General features: G+C 46.0%; 1 protein-coding gene across 3 annotated transcripts in view; it reads right to left on the bottom strand.

Annotated features, from left to right (window-relative positions):
- Positions 1 to 910: 910 nt before the first annotated feature.
- Positions 911 to 14,279, bottom strand: part of FASTKD2 (FAST kinase domains 2) — a 16,103-nt gene continuing 2,734 nt past the window's right edge. For all 3 annotated transcript variants that reach the window (XM_077918442.1, XM_077918447.1, XM_077918445.1), the window contains exons 3-12: positions 13,667 to 13,770; positions 11,214 to 11,322; positions 9,884 to 10,007; positions 9,125 to 9,264; positions 7,314 to 7,486; positions 6,405 to 6,568; positions 5,268 to 5,489; positions 2,996 to 3,074; positions 2,337 to 2,451; positions 911 to 1,097 (exon numbers count right to left, since the gene is read on the bottom strand). In XM_077918442.1, the coding sequence (XP_077774568.1) occupies positions 999 to 1,097; positions 2,337 to 2,451; positions 2,996 to 3,074; positions 5,268 to 5,489; positions 6,405 to 6,568; positions 7,314 to 7,486; positions 9,125 to 9,264; positions 9,884 to 10,007; positions 11,214 to 11,322; positions 13,667 to 13,770 (1,329 nt within the window). In that variant the 3' untranslated portion in view covers positions 911 to 998. The remainder of the gene's footprint in view (positions 1,098 to 2,336; positions 2,452 to 2,995; positions 3,075 to 5,267; positions 5,490 to 6,404; positions 6,569 to 7,313; positions 7,487 to 9,124; positions 9,265 to 9,883; positions 10,008 to 11,213; positions 11,323 to 13,666; positions 13,771 to 14,279) is intronic.

Below are 14,279 nucleotides of genomic sequence, written 5' to 3'. Positions count from 1 at the left end.
TTGATCATTCAGCAGTAATTCCAACAACAACAACAACAACAATAATAATTTATTATTTGTACCCCACCCATCTGGCTGTGTTTCCCCAGCCACTCTGGGCGGCTTCCAACAAAGATGAAAGATACACTAAAATATCATACATTAAAAACTTCCCTGAACAGGGCTGCCTTTAGATGTCTTCTGAATGTCAGGTAGATGTTTATCGCTTTGACATCTGATGGGAGGGCGTTCCACATGGCGGGCGCCACTACCGAGAAGGCCCTCTGCCTGGTTCCCTGTAACTTGGCTTCTCGCAGCGAGGGATCTGCCAGAAGGCCCTCGGAGCTGGACCTCAGTGTTCGGGCAGAACGATGGGGGAGGAGACGCTCCTTCAGATATACTGGACCGAGGCCGTTTAGGGCTTTAAAGGTCAGCACCAACACTTTGAATTGCGCTCGGAAACGTACTGGGAGCCAATGTAGGTCTTTCAAGACCGGTGTTATATGGTCTCGGCGGCCGCTCCCAGTCACCAGTCTAGCTGCCACATTCTGGATTAGTTGTAGTTTCCGGGTCACCTTCAAAGGTAGCCCCACGTAGCAAGGAAACCAGTGTTTCTGTCCCCTATGATCGGAATAATTGGCTAGGGAGTAATCATCCGAAGAAATATCCTGCATATTATCTTGCTCACTGCAAAGGTGGCTTCAAAAAATGGGGAAGGCAGGGAGAGAAAGGTGAAACTGCATATCACAGCATGAAGATGCATCAAAACTAGTCTCAGGTAAATATACCTGGGGATGGTAATGAGAAGAATCTGTCTTCGCTAAACAGCGAGGACTCAAAAGTGATAAATACTACCAGAGGCAAAGAAATTCATCCTTCCTCGGTCTATAACAAATCAGAGTCAACAGAATTCTAAGGCAAGGACAGGCAATGAGGGAATCTTATTCATTTATTTTCTTAAAATGCAAAAAGGAAAAAAGCAATGCGGTATATTAATTTAAACAGTGATCCTGGATGTTCTAATCAGAATCCAAGTGTGCCTCTGTTGAAAATATTTCTCCCTTTAAGAACTCAACTGCCTCGTCTTTCTTCAGTTTCTGGAATTCCTGGTAATGAACCTGAACAGAAAAAAAGGAAGAATGAAATCATGTCAGTTTTCATCCGAATTACAAAAGACCTGCACATTTTAGGTGATTTATAAAGAATAAAGCAGGAATCCTAATCTCCCACCAGGGAGTGGCCGGCCAGAGCCACTGTTGCATCCACAGCCCTGCCATTCACACCAGCCCCATTCTTTTCTTTGCCAGCACCAGGCTTCATTGCAGAAGCTTTCGCTGGCTATTTACCAGTAGAGAAATCACCATCTGCCCACCCATGCCCTTGGTGACTGCAGCAGAGCTCCTTTACCAGTAGAGCTGAGCTGGGCAGAGGAACCCCACCAGTGTGGTAGAAAAGGGGCTTGGATTGCTCCACAAACAGCATAATCGTCTGCATGTGTATGCCCACGTTTCCAAAGTTCAAGAATTAATATATCAATTAATATATATATTCAAGGCACGTTCCAAACGACTATAAATAATTTGCCTTTTTATTGTGAAGTTTATGCAAAGCCTGTGAATACAGGCGTTCGGGTATTAAAAATAAAAGTGCTTTTATCCAGAGACACAGATTAATACAAGCAGCTCCTCACTTGCTTGCATTCTGTTTGCTCACGACCACACACATACATGGTGCCAAGTACCCAGAAATGGGGAACACCTTCAAGAGCCCTCCTGGCTCACGAGGAGACCCTCCCTGGAGCCCAAAGCAGACGTCCTCTTTGGGCTCCGCGGAGAGTCTCCTCACAAGCCGGAGGGGCAGCAGGGCTTTGATGAACTGCTCAGCCTCCCTGGCTAACAGCTGACATCCGGGGTAGCGCAGCAGCCTCAGCCACTTTGCTGCCTGTCAGCAGTGCAAATATTAGGGGAAATAAACCAGAAGGACAGAGGCACTTGGTTGACCAGCTCAGCTGACGTGCTGGGAAGGTTCCCTGTGTGTTAGCTTTGCAGCCTCAATAGGCCTCTGACTCACGAGACAGTGCCCAGGGCCCAAAGAGGGCGCCTGGGCTTGCACAGTTAAGGGCAGGAGCCTTCAGGATCTGGGGAGGGTCTCTGCACGAGCTGGAGAGACAGTGGGATTTTCTCAGTAGACACACAGGGTGTTCCCCATTTTATGTGATTTGGTGTATACACACGGGGGCCTGGAATGTCACCCGTATCTTGTTTTGTTTTCAAATTTTTCTTAACAACCTGCTCAAGACTACTAAAATTAACAGAGTTCCAAATTTTCTGATGGAGCAGCATTGTGGCTTCCCTTACCAGAATCACGCGATAGCCCAGAAGACGCAGGTGTCTCATCCTCATGGCCAACCTGCCTCGGGGATGTTTGGACGCAAAACAGAGCGCGGACGCAGGGGCACACACCACGGCTATCCTATAACCAAGAGAAGCAGTAATGATGTCTACAAAAGTCATGAACTTGGCTGCACTAGTCTGAAGGACATTGCAGCTAACAGTGTACTGAAGCAAGGATCATGGGGCAGAAGGCCCCTATGCATGCGTGTTCGGTGACAATTACATTGACGCTTATTTTCTTTTAAAAAAACACGTCGCCATTTCTGACTCGCAAGGCACTCTTGAGAGTCTCCACTGGGGGGTTGTCAAAGCCTCACATTTTTGTTTTAGTTATCAAATTCCTTGCCACAAACTATGAGGTGAGCAAGTGCCTGTGATCTAGTTAGTAAATACATTTGTAATACAAATAGGCCAGAAAATAAGGCAAAGTGTTTGTTATAGCTCTCCATTGAAATTATGTTTCCAGCACATTCTGACTAACCTCTTCACTAAAATATATGGACCACCCACCCAAATAAACTAACTTTTCATGTCTTTGAAGATTAAGAAAGCTAAACAGTTGAGGCTGGAAAAAGCCCATGAAATAAAAATGGAAAGAAACCCTCTACTCAAGCTAAAGGTACCTTTGAATGTCAGACATATCTGTCACTTCAGCATTTGGTATCACTATTCCCTTCTCTGCATCCATTAAGATTTCAAAATCTGAAAAAAGGGAAAATATTACATTCTTATAAAATAAACTGTTACAAGATTGCACTCTATTCAGAAATGTGCAGTAAAAAGAAAATGTGCAAACACTAGTGTTTTAGTAACAGTTATACCAAATATATATTATCAGGGCTATAAATTTTTACAGCCACTAATAAAGGCAAGTACAACTCTTGCAGCAGCCTGGGGAAAGGCAGGTTTAAATGGAAAGAAATGGGAATTGCAGATGTGAGCCACAATCCAGCACACGCTGGATATTTTCCTCAGACCATGGGAGTGGCGTTAATTTGTGCCAGGTGCAACACAGGCATTTATTTCCAATGCCATGGTTTTACCCAGAAATGAAAGGTGCACAAATGGATAAAACGGCATCTTGGCATGCGCAACACTAATTTCTCTCACTGCTGAGAAAGGAATCAAAGAACTGTACTGCTGGAAGGGACCCAAAGGGTCATTCAGTCCAACCCCCTGCAATGTAGGAATCTCAGCTGGACCCACACTCAGGGGGGATTTGGCAAAGGGCAAGAGCTTCCAGATGAGAAGGCACCATTTCCAGAAAGACCTCAGCTCCTCTCTTTCTGGCCCACTGAAATCAGCAGAAGTAATAATAATAATAATAATAATTTTTTATTTATACCCCGCCCTCCCAAGCCAAGGCCGGGCTCAGAGCGGCTTACAAGCAATAATAAAAACAAGAAGAATGATTACAACTTAAAAACAAAAATAAAATACAACATTAAAATAATGGAACATTAAAATATTAAAATGTAGCCTCATTGCAGGAGGAGAAGGAAAAGAAAAAAGAAAGAGAGGGAGGGAGGGAATCAAATTGGCTCCAAGCCAAAGGCCAGGAGGAACAACTCTGTCTTACAGGCCCTGCGGAAAGAAATCAGATCCTGCAGGGCCCTGGTCTCATGAGACAGAGCGTTCCACCAGGCCGGAGCCAGTGCTGAAAAGGCCCTGGCACTGGTTCAGGGACGCGGACTTATAAAAAATATTGGGGGGGCCCGGGAAAGCTCATGAATAATAAATAAGCTCATGAATATGCAAATAAAGTGGCTCCGGCCCTAAATAGGGCAAGCCACGCCCCCCAGCCAGCCAATCGGCTGGCTGGGAGGTGTGGCCGGCCGGGATTCCCCTGTTCTCGCGGGGGCTGCGCCAGGAGGAAGGAAATTCCCCCCGGCAGTGCCTTGGCAGTGGCGGTGGTGCTGCGAAGCAGCGAGGCAGGAGCCCCCGCCCCCGGGGATTCCCTAATCTCGCGGGGGACGGCCGGGGCTCTCCGACTAGGGCGCGCGGCTGGCTGGCTGGCTGGCGAGGGAGCAGGTGGGGAGGAGGCGGGGGACGGCGGCGGCGCTCTGCTGGAAGGGCGCCCGAGATTATTGGGGGGGCTGAGCCCCCCCAAAAATTTTTTTGAGGGGGCTCAAGCCCCCTCAGGCCCCATGGTGTCGGCGCCTATGCACTGGTTGAAGCTAATCTAACTTCCTTAGGGCCCGGGACCTCTAGGGGGTTGTTATTTATGGACCTTGAGGCTCTCCGTGGGGCATACCAGGAGAGGCGGTCCCGTAGGTACGAGGGTCCTAGGCCGTGAAGGCTTTAAAGGTCAAAAGCAGCACCTTAAAACTGACCCTGTACTCCACTGGGAGCCAGTGCAGCTTGAAAAGCACTGGGTGAATATGCTCCCATGGCAGGGACCCCGTGAGGAGCCTCGCTGCATCATTCTGCACCCGCTGGAGTTTCTGGGACAGCTTCAAGCGCAGCCCCGCGTAGAGCTCTCCCCACCAGATGACCAGCATTCATCCTGATTTGCATGCGCAAATGTGGTGGTTAAATTATCTAACTAAATTATTTAATCTGTTTGTGGAGAGACGATAACATTCATGCTGATTATCTTGTGTGGTGTTTACTTGTCTTCCCATCAAACATTCATTTCATGCCACACTTTACATTTCCTGGTCACTTTCCAGATTGCAAGAAGTCAAGATTCTTTGTTAGATTTGTTGTGCTAGGACAACAAACTGCTTTAATCATGCAACCGCAGATCACAACAAAGATGCTACTGGTAAATTTCTGCTCAAGCCAAGTGCCTCTTTGTGCTCATTGCTCCTCTCTTCCCACTTTGCCCTCCTTGGTTTTCCACAAATTGCCATTATTTTATAAAGGCAGTAACCGTAATGCGCTCTCCCATACCTAGAGAGAAACCGTGAATCACTGGTACGTTTGCTCGAAACAGACTTTCATCTCCCAACAGTGAAAGCAGAACCTCCTTAACGTCAGGAAAACTAAAAGTAGGGGTTGATGGTAGTTCCTTCACCGATAAGGCTGCTGGCTTAGTGATACAATTCCCATCGAGTTCTAAACAAGCATTTATGGTATGCAACATTACTTCATTCTGCTCTATATTCTGGCCATCTGGAGAAAACAAAAGGAACAGCAATATTTTCAAACAACCTTAACATACAGTTCTTCTGTAGCAGGAAAAGTCTTGATGAACAGTAGTTTAATATTTTTACATGACTTCATTGAAATAAATCTGCTCTAATGCCCTACAGGGGATGCATGGGGCCGCGGGTGGCGCTGTGGATAAAAGCCTCAGCGCCTAGGGCTTGCCGATCGAAAGGTCGGCGGTTCGAATCCCCGCGGCTGGGTGCACTCCCGTCGCTCGGTCCCAGCACCTGCCAACCTAGCAGTTCGAAAGCACCTGAACTTTCCTTGTTTCTTACGTGGGGACAAGGAAGAAAACTGAAAACTGTACACCAAACCACTATAAGCAGTTGTTTTCTGCTGAAAGCGAAGATGAGCATTTAATGCACTTTTTAAATATAGGACTAATTTAAGGAACTCTAAACACAGTATAGGGACGCGGGTGGCGCTGTGGGTAAAACCTCAGCGCCTAGGACTTGCCGATCGCATGGTCGGTGGTTCGAATCCCCGCGGCGGGGTGTGCTCCCGTCGTTCGGTCCCAGCTCCTGCCCACCTAGCAGTTCGAAAGCACCCTTAAGTGCAAGTAGATAAATAGGTACCGCTTTATAGCGGGAAGGTAACGGCGTTTCCGTGCGCTGCACTGGTGCTGGCTCGCCAGCTGCAGCTTCGTCACGCTGGCCACGTGACCCGGAAGTGTCTCCGGACAGCGCTGGCCCCCGGCCTCTTGAGTGAGATGGGCGCACAACCCCAGAGTCGGACACGACTGGCCCGTACGGGCAGGGGTACCTTTACCTTTAAACACAGTATTGATTTTGCAAACAAATAACACAATTCATACACAATCTAAAGCTGTGGCGTCAGCTGTCATTTGAGGAAGCATATGAGTCGAGATGAATATCTGACCTGTTGCTACCAGACTGTGGAGTATTTCATCTAGTAGAAGCTGCTTAAGTGCAGATTGGGGGAAGTATCCTAAGATGCAGAACGAATACACAGCTTTCAGTAAGTCCACGTTGGAGATCTTGGGGAGATACTTATCTAAGACACTATTCAGTGCCTCAAGGAACCTTCAAAATGTGAGAAAAGAATACTGTCAAGCACAAATTCATGATTTAATTAACAATATACTCTGCCTCACTACAGATATTACAGCTATGTAATTAATAAATATGACTGGCTGACGAGACACAGATGCTACACACAGACACACAAAGAGTTTTCATCTGATAGATACAAGTTCCTGTTTTCTAATGGAAATGCAATCTCCCCACTGATTCCAGTGTACAAAGAGCAACTTAGTTTTCACAGCCTGTCCCATCTTATATATTTGTGACTTGGTTTGCCCTGTACTAGAGTGGGGGCTTCTGTTTTAATATTAACCAGGTCCCAAATTTTGTTTATGCAGTCAAGTCACCCTAATTGCATCTTTTTATGTGATGTGATAGTACCATGACAATGTAGACACTTCTAAGATGCAGACAGTCCTATATGCCTTTAATTTTATGTATCAATCACAGGAAATACAGTTTTGTACACCAGAGGCACCCTCAGCCATTCCTGAACGGCCACTAAAATCCACACAGAGCTGATTCATATGAAGGTTCCATTCCTGGCTGTGATTGGTTATAGGTACAGCCAATGGTCTTAGCCCAAAATATCTGGAAGGAACCCAAAGCCATCATGCCAAAGCCCATCACATTTGAAGAATTGGATAGGTTAATTCTGTGGCAAATGGTGATATTGCTATCTGGGCTAAATTTCTCCATTAGCTACCATGTAACACAATAATAAACGTTCTAAGCCAGAACCTACTCCTGATTTTGGCTTTTGGGGGTGTGGTTGAGAGAAGAATAGGCTCGCAGAACGGTCACAAGATCCCTCATGCTTAAGCATTCAGGATCGGACGTCACTTTCTCAGCAAACGCATCCATCAGATCAACGGGTCGAAAGCCAACATTCTCAAAGGCAGAAAGAAACAGGACTACCTGAAATTAAAAGAGAAGTCAGCATAATATGCATATATCAAGTGCGCTACTGAGACAACTGGGCTGAAGACTTTTCTTAATATAAAACTATATTCAGCTGAAATATGTGTAACTGAAACAAATGCCCAGCTTATGGCTTCCTTAATTTCCCACCACCTCCTCTGCTGTGCCCCCTGTATCTAATTTTAGACACCCCCCCCCCTTCATTTTGGAACATCAGATTAAAGGTGCAATCCTAATTCCAGTTGGCAGAGGTGCTCACACTGGCCAGGACAGGTTGCCGGGTGGAGCAAGGGGGAAAGGTCCCTTTGTCACACCAGCACCCTAGCTGACACAGCAGAGAGGCCAGGATTGCGCACGCTGCCCTCTTAAGACGGATCCAGCAGATCACGTGGTGGCCCAGTCATGCCTCATGTTGGTGGGTTTCCACAGGCTACTGCTGTCAGCAAGACCACGGGAGGTAGCTTAAGCCCACCTGCCTCTTGGGTGGGTACACTGGGGCACGCCTTGCTGGCAGGGCTTTCCTGCTGATGCCTCACTCACAGAAGCAGGCGGATCAAGGGTTAGGATTGCTCCGCAAAACAGCATTGCCAGTAAACACAATCTGGAGCCAGTGTGGTGTAGTGGTTAAGAGCGGTAGTCTTGTAATCTGGGGAACCGGGTTCAATTCCCCGCTCCTCCACATGCAGCTGCTGGGTGACCTTGGGCCAGTCACACTTCTCTGAAGTCTCTCAGCCCCATTCACCTCACAGAGTGTTTGTTGTGGGGGAGGAAGGGAAAGGAGAATGTTAGCCGCTTTGAGACTCCTTAAAGGGAGTGAAAGGCGGGATATCAAATCCAAACTCTTCTTCTTCTTCTTCTTCTGGACTAGATTATTGCAATGAATTGGATTACTGTCAGGCTGCCCTGGTGCATCTGGTGTCTGGGCCTCATTATTCAGAGTTGGATTATCTTCAGAGTTAGATTATCCCAGCAGATATCGGCCATGTTTGCAGGTAACAAAAAAGGTAAAGGTAAAGGGACCCCTGACCATTAGGTCCAGTCGTGACCGACTCTGGGGTTGCGGCGATCATCTCGCTTTATTGGCCGAGGGAGCCGGCGTACAGCTTCCGGGTCATGTGGCCAGCATGACTAAGCCGCTTCTGGCGAACTGGAGCAGCACACGGAAATGCCGTTTACCTTCCCGCCAGAGTGGTACCTATTTATCTACTTGCACTTTGATGTGCTTTTGAACTGCTAGGTTGGCAGGAGCAGGGACCGAGTAATGGGAGCTCACCCCATCACAGGGATTCAAACCAACCTTCTGATCGGCAAGTCCTAGACTCTGTGGTTTAACCCACAGCGCCACCCTCGTCCCTAACAAAAACCACAGCTAATGCAAATCAAGGTTTATAAGCTTCTTCGTGGTTAATAAACCATGGTTAAGCTGCTGGGTCAGGTTTGGACAATCCAATAAACCAGTTTAATAAACCATGCCTTAGCATTACATGTAAATCAAAATGCTGAGACGGTAACACTTGAATGAATGCAGTTTGAGAACTACAACTACTGAAGTCTACAGCCAGCTCCATATTGACATCAATTTTCTATTTAAAATGCCAGAAATGTGCAAATTAATATTGTTATCCAAAAGTTTACCTGCTTTGTGTCCCACATATAGAAGACGGATGCTGCATAATCCGCTATTGCAGAAAAAAGCTTGCTGTTGCGGTACAGGAGGTCTTTGCAAGACCTCAAAATATTCAGCAGACGCCGGAAGGGAGTTCCAGGGATATTCTCTGATACACACACAAAAATAAAAATGGAAATTCCAGTAACTGCATTGAAGTAACCCTTGAGATGGAAGTATGTATTTCATTTGTTAAAAGAAATGTCAGCTAAAATCACAGAAAAACATAAAGTTAATGGAACCAAGGAGCTGCTTAAGATAATAAAAGGGACCAGAATTAATGCAGGAGTTTTTTGATATTCCTCCTTTGAACAGCGGAAGCCATGCCAGACAACAAACAGTTCTTAAAACATTCCTCGGCTGCAAATTCTGCTTGTCATGTGATAGTGGGGGCTGCAGTTACAAAGTAAATTGAGCCACACCCACCACACACTTGGACTCACAGAATTAGCTGCATAGTTCCTTGGATCCTGGTCCATATTATTCTGGACCAACCCTCTCAAACCATGGCAACTGGACAGATTCAAGCAGAGTATAACTACATGCAAAGTTGCAGAGAACAGTTCTCCTTTGACTATTCCAAATCCCTGTTTCTCTCTTCTTTTTGCGTTCCTTGGCAGATGGCTCTGCTCTCCATACTTTCTTATTAAACTGTTGTCCTCCTTTAGTTTAAAGCAAGATTTTTTCTTTATAAAAAGACAAAAATTCTTACATTCTTTCTGACTTACCTATTATTTTGTTACTGCAGGCATTCAGGATTGGAACAGAGCGGTAATTCATTTCAGCCAGCAAGGTGAACATGTGCTGAGCATTTGGGACAGTAACTTGGTCTATGTGATACAAAATCTTGTTCTGAAAGAAAACAGATTTGAATGAGACAGAAATATCAATGTCCTAATATGCACAATTTGTATACGGTGTTTGTTTGATAATGTGTGGGTTGCTATGCCTAATAAAGGATATTTGATTTGAATTTATTTAAAGACCACTGTAAATGGTTAAAATTATTAGCAGGGATGTAAAGACCCTTGTAATGTGGAATTGCTTATTATAATTGTGGATATCTAATAGATGGATAAGGGTAAAAGAAGCAGCAAATTTAATCTTAAACATGGAACCCATGGAGGGAGGGAAGGGGGTCCAAAGATTCAAAAGAACCTTGTGTTTTAATGTTTGAAATGGTTAAGTTATAATGTATAAAATTGTGAAAAAACCAATAAAAATATTTTTTTTTTTTTTAAAAGGAACAGATATCTATAGTGGTACCTCCGGTTAAGTACTTAATTCATTCCGGAGGTCTGTTCTTAACCTGAAACTGTTCTTAACCTGAAGCCACTGTGCCGCCGGAGCACGATTTCTGTTCTCATTCTGAAGCAAAGTTCTTAACCCGAGGTACTATTTCTGGGTTAGCGGAGTCTGTAACCTGAAGCGTATGTAACATGAAGCATCTGTAACCCAAGGTACCACTGTATATCCAATTACTTATCAGTTTTCCCCTTTCTTTCTACATTGAGAGAGAAAGAATGTGTTGCTTTCTTTCAAAATGGTTGAAAAAGAGCTTCGGGCAATATTGCATTTGCTTCTATTGTGCAGCTGCCATTACAAGAGTTAATATGATATGAAATAAATGGATTATTTATATTACATGATACCACTCTCAAAACCCTCGGAACAATGGAAGCCTTTTCCTCCATTGTTGAAATGTGTTGTGGTCTGCAGGGTGTGGCTGTGTGGGAATCATATTGGGGACTGCTTCTAATACAAGCTTCTAGTCGTAGAATGACTTACATACCTCTTCCTTTACCTAATGCTGTGCCAGTGGTGGTTTGCTTGTGAAACAGCATTTCCATTTCCTCTCCCCCCGTGCGCCCCCAAAATCTTTCCCAGTTGGTCTCCCAACCCTCTGGCATGGGTTTTGAGGATGTAAGCTGGCTGGAGGGGACAGGAGTGGAAGAGGAAGCTCTCTTGCACAGAGGAAGTCCATTATGCAAGCAGAGCTGCAGCAACGGTTATGGCCCTATACCTGGATTCACTGAATAAATAACTCCCATTTTTTACCTCCAGTTTTGTCTTAAGCTTGAGTGGTGCATCCTTCCCAAGACCCTTCATCATGTTTTGCAACATAAGCACATTTGAGATTTTGGGGATTCTCTGCTCCACCAGTAATCTGTTTTTTTAAAAAAGAGCAAGGGATTCAATCAGCTTAGAAAAAGAACGTGACATGGGCAGAAGCACACAGGACAGTTAACAACAACAACAACAACTTATTTCCACCCTGCCTTTATCTTGTGACAGGGACTCAAGACGGCTTACAGACAAAATAGTAAAGATAAAGGGACCCCTGACCATTAGTTCCAGTTGTGGCCGACTCTGGGGTTGTGGCGCTCATCTCACTTTACTGGCCGAGGGAGCCGGCGTACAGCTTCCGGGTCATGTGGCCAGCATGACTAAGCCGCTTCTGGCGAACCAGAGCAGCACACGGAAACGCCGTTTACCTTCCCGCCAGAGCGGTACCTATTTATCTACTTGTACTTTTGTCGTGCTTTCGAACTGCTAGGTTGGCAGGAGCAAGGACCAAGCAATGGGAGCTCACCCCGTCACGGGGATTCGAACCGCCGACCTTCTGATCGGCAAGTCCTAGGCTCTGTGGTTTAACCCACAGCGCCACCCGTGTCCCACAGACAAAATACAGTGGTACCCCGCAAGACGAATGCCTCGCAAGACGGAAAACCCGCAAGACGAAAGGGTTTTCTGTTTTGGAGGCGCTTCGCAAGACGAATTTCCCTATGGGCTTGCATCGCAAGACGAAAGCCCATAGGGAAATGCTGGCGGTCGGGAGCAAAGACTTTCGCCCACAGCCGGCCTTCAGAAGAGGACCTCTTCTGAAGGCCGGCGGGGGGCAAAAGTCTTTGCTCCCCCCGCCTGCCTTCCCCCCGCCTGCCCCGGGCGATCTTAAAATGCTGGCGGGCGGGAGCGAAGCGTTCGCTGCCGACCCCCAGCATTTTAAAATCTCCAAGGGACAGCAGAGAAGTCTCTGTCCCGAGGAGATTTTAAAATGCTGGGGGTCGGGAGGGAAGCGCTGCCGACCCCCAGCATTTTAAAATCTCCCCGTGTCCAGGGGAGGTTTTAAAATGCTGGGGGTCAGGAGCGAAGCGTTCGCTGCCGACCCCAGCATTTTAAAATCTCCAAGGGACAGCAGAGAAGTCTCTGTCCCGAGGAGATTTTAAAATGCTGGGGGTCGGGAGGGAAGCGCTGCCGACCCCCAGCATTTTAAAATCTCCCCGTGTCCCGGGAAGGTTTTAAAATGCTGGGGGTCGGGAGCGAAGAAATTGATTTTCAATGCATTCCTATGGGAAACCGTGCATCGCAAGACGAAAAAACCGCAAGACGAAGAGACTTGCGGAACGAATTAATTTCGTCTTGCGAGGCACCACTGTAAAAGCATCTAAAAACATAGGAGTGGGAAATCGCCCAAAGACTATAGAAACTGGGAGAATACAATCTTTCAGATAGCCTAGACTTAAAACATAGAGGGCTTTATAGGTTGTAACCCGCACTTTGAATTGTGCCCAGAAACAATTAGCAGCCAGTGCTGCTGTTATAACAAGGGAGTTGTATGTTCCCTGTAACCAGCCCCATTCAACAATCTGGCTGCAGCTCTTTGAGCCAGCTGAAATTTATGAGCACTTTTCAAAGGCAGCCCTACATAGAGTGCTTTACAGTCATCCAAATGGGATGTAACTAAGGCGTGTGTCACCATGACCAAATCAACATCTCAAGGAACGGTCGCAGCCAGAGCATTCGCTTCAACTGTGTGAATGCACTCCTGGCCACCAAAGAGACCTGGAGCATCCATGCTCAGAGCTGAATCCAGGAGCCTGCCCAAAGCGCAAACCTGCGTCTTCAAAGGGAGTGTTACCCCATCCAGCACAGGCTGAATTCCCTGTTTGGCCTTCCGACTGACCAAGGGCACCTCTGTCATGTCTGGATTAAATTTCAATTTGCTCACTCTCGTCCAGTCCATTAAGGATGACAGACACAGGCTTAGAACCAAGACAGTTTCCTTGGATTTAAGAGGAAATGCCTTTTAAAAATGGCAATATATGAATGTGGCATTTTCGATGTCATATACTCTCCATCAGAAAGGAATCATTTTGTTTCTGAAACATTAAGAGAGAAAAAACACATTACTGATCTTAAGTGGGGGACGGGTATTGTGCTTGCCTTATCTGTTCCCAGGCATCGCCACCTGATCATATCACACACTGTAAGTTAAAGAAAGAACAGTTATGTAGCCTGGATCCATTACTGTCATTAGAGGCCCAGGTGAGCTCTGTGACAAGGAGGGAATTCCAAAACTTGCTTGGTATGTCAGCTATGCCCTTTCCTGGACAGGGATGGCTTGGCCAGTGTGATCCATATACTGGTGACCTTACAGCAAGGTTTTTGTAATTATTATCAATTACAAGCATGATGCCTATTAGAAGTCAATGTATTTTTTTTTTCCTTACTGCAATCCAACTTGAAGAGCTTCCACATTCTTGGACTTTTCCATTCCTTGCAAAGTGTTTGCAACAACTGAGAGACATCGGTCATCAAATTCATTGAGACGTTCCTATTCAAAGCACAAGAAAACCCGGTTTTCAGCAATCTTTCACGTAAAGGGAGCACGTCTCCTCAGAAGTACGTCTGAGAACTGCAGCCTCAAGGACAGTTATTCATTCCAAATTTTACCATTTAAGCAAATATTAAACAAATGCATTTTCAACTCCAGCTTTACCATGACTCAATTACGTCGAATTAACAAAGTGTACTTGTTTCGTGCGATTACTCCTTAGTTACTGTTGTGTTCTTCAAACTGTAAGTATGGCGATTCTTACAATGTGGAAATTCCCGTGTGTGAAATGTACATTAAGAAGTTAACAGGAGCCTTCAGCAACACCCTGTCCACCAGGAGGGCTTGCCACGCCTCTGATGGTCTGCGTATCTGGCAAGTTTCTACTGCTATGGGGAAAGAGTCACAAACATGCAGTGCCACATCACTACCTCGCATTTTTCACAGGGCTGCTATGCCAACTGCTAGGCGGTTCTCTCATTCTCCTATCTATCCTTAAAGGAGAACAG

This window comes from Podarcis muralis, chromosome 1, assembly GCF_964188315.1.
Source record: "Podarcis muralis chromosome 1, rPodMur119.hap1.1, whole genome shotgun sequence".
Taxonomy (NCBI): Eukaryota; Metazoa; Chordata; class Lepidosauria; order Squamata; family Lacertidae; genus Podarcis; species Podarcis muralis.
Note: the sequence above shows the minus strand (reverse complement) of the source record. Positions and strands in the feature narration are given on the sequence as shown.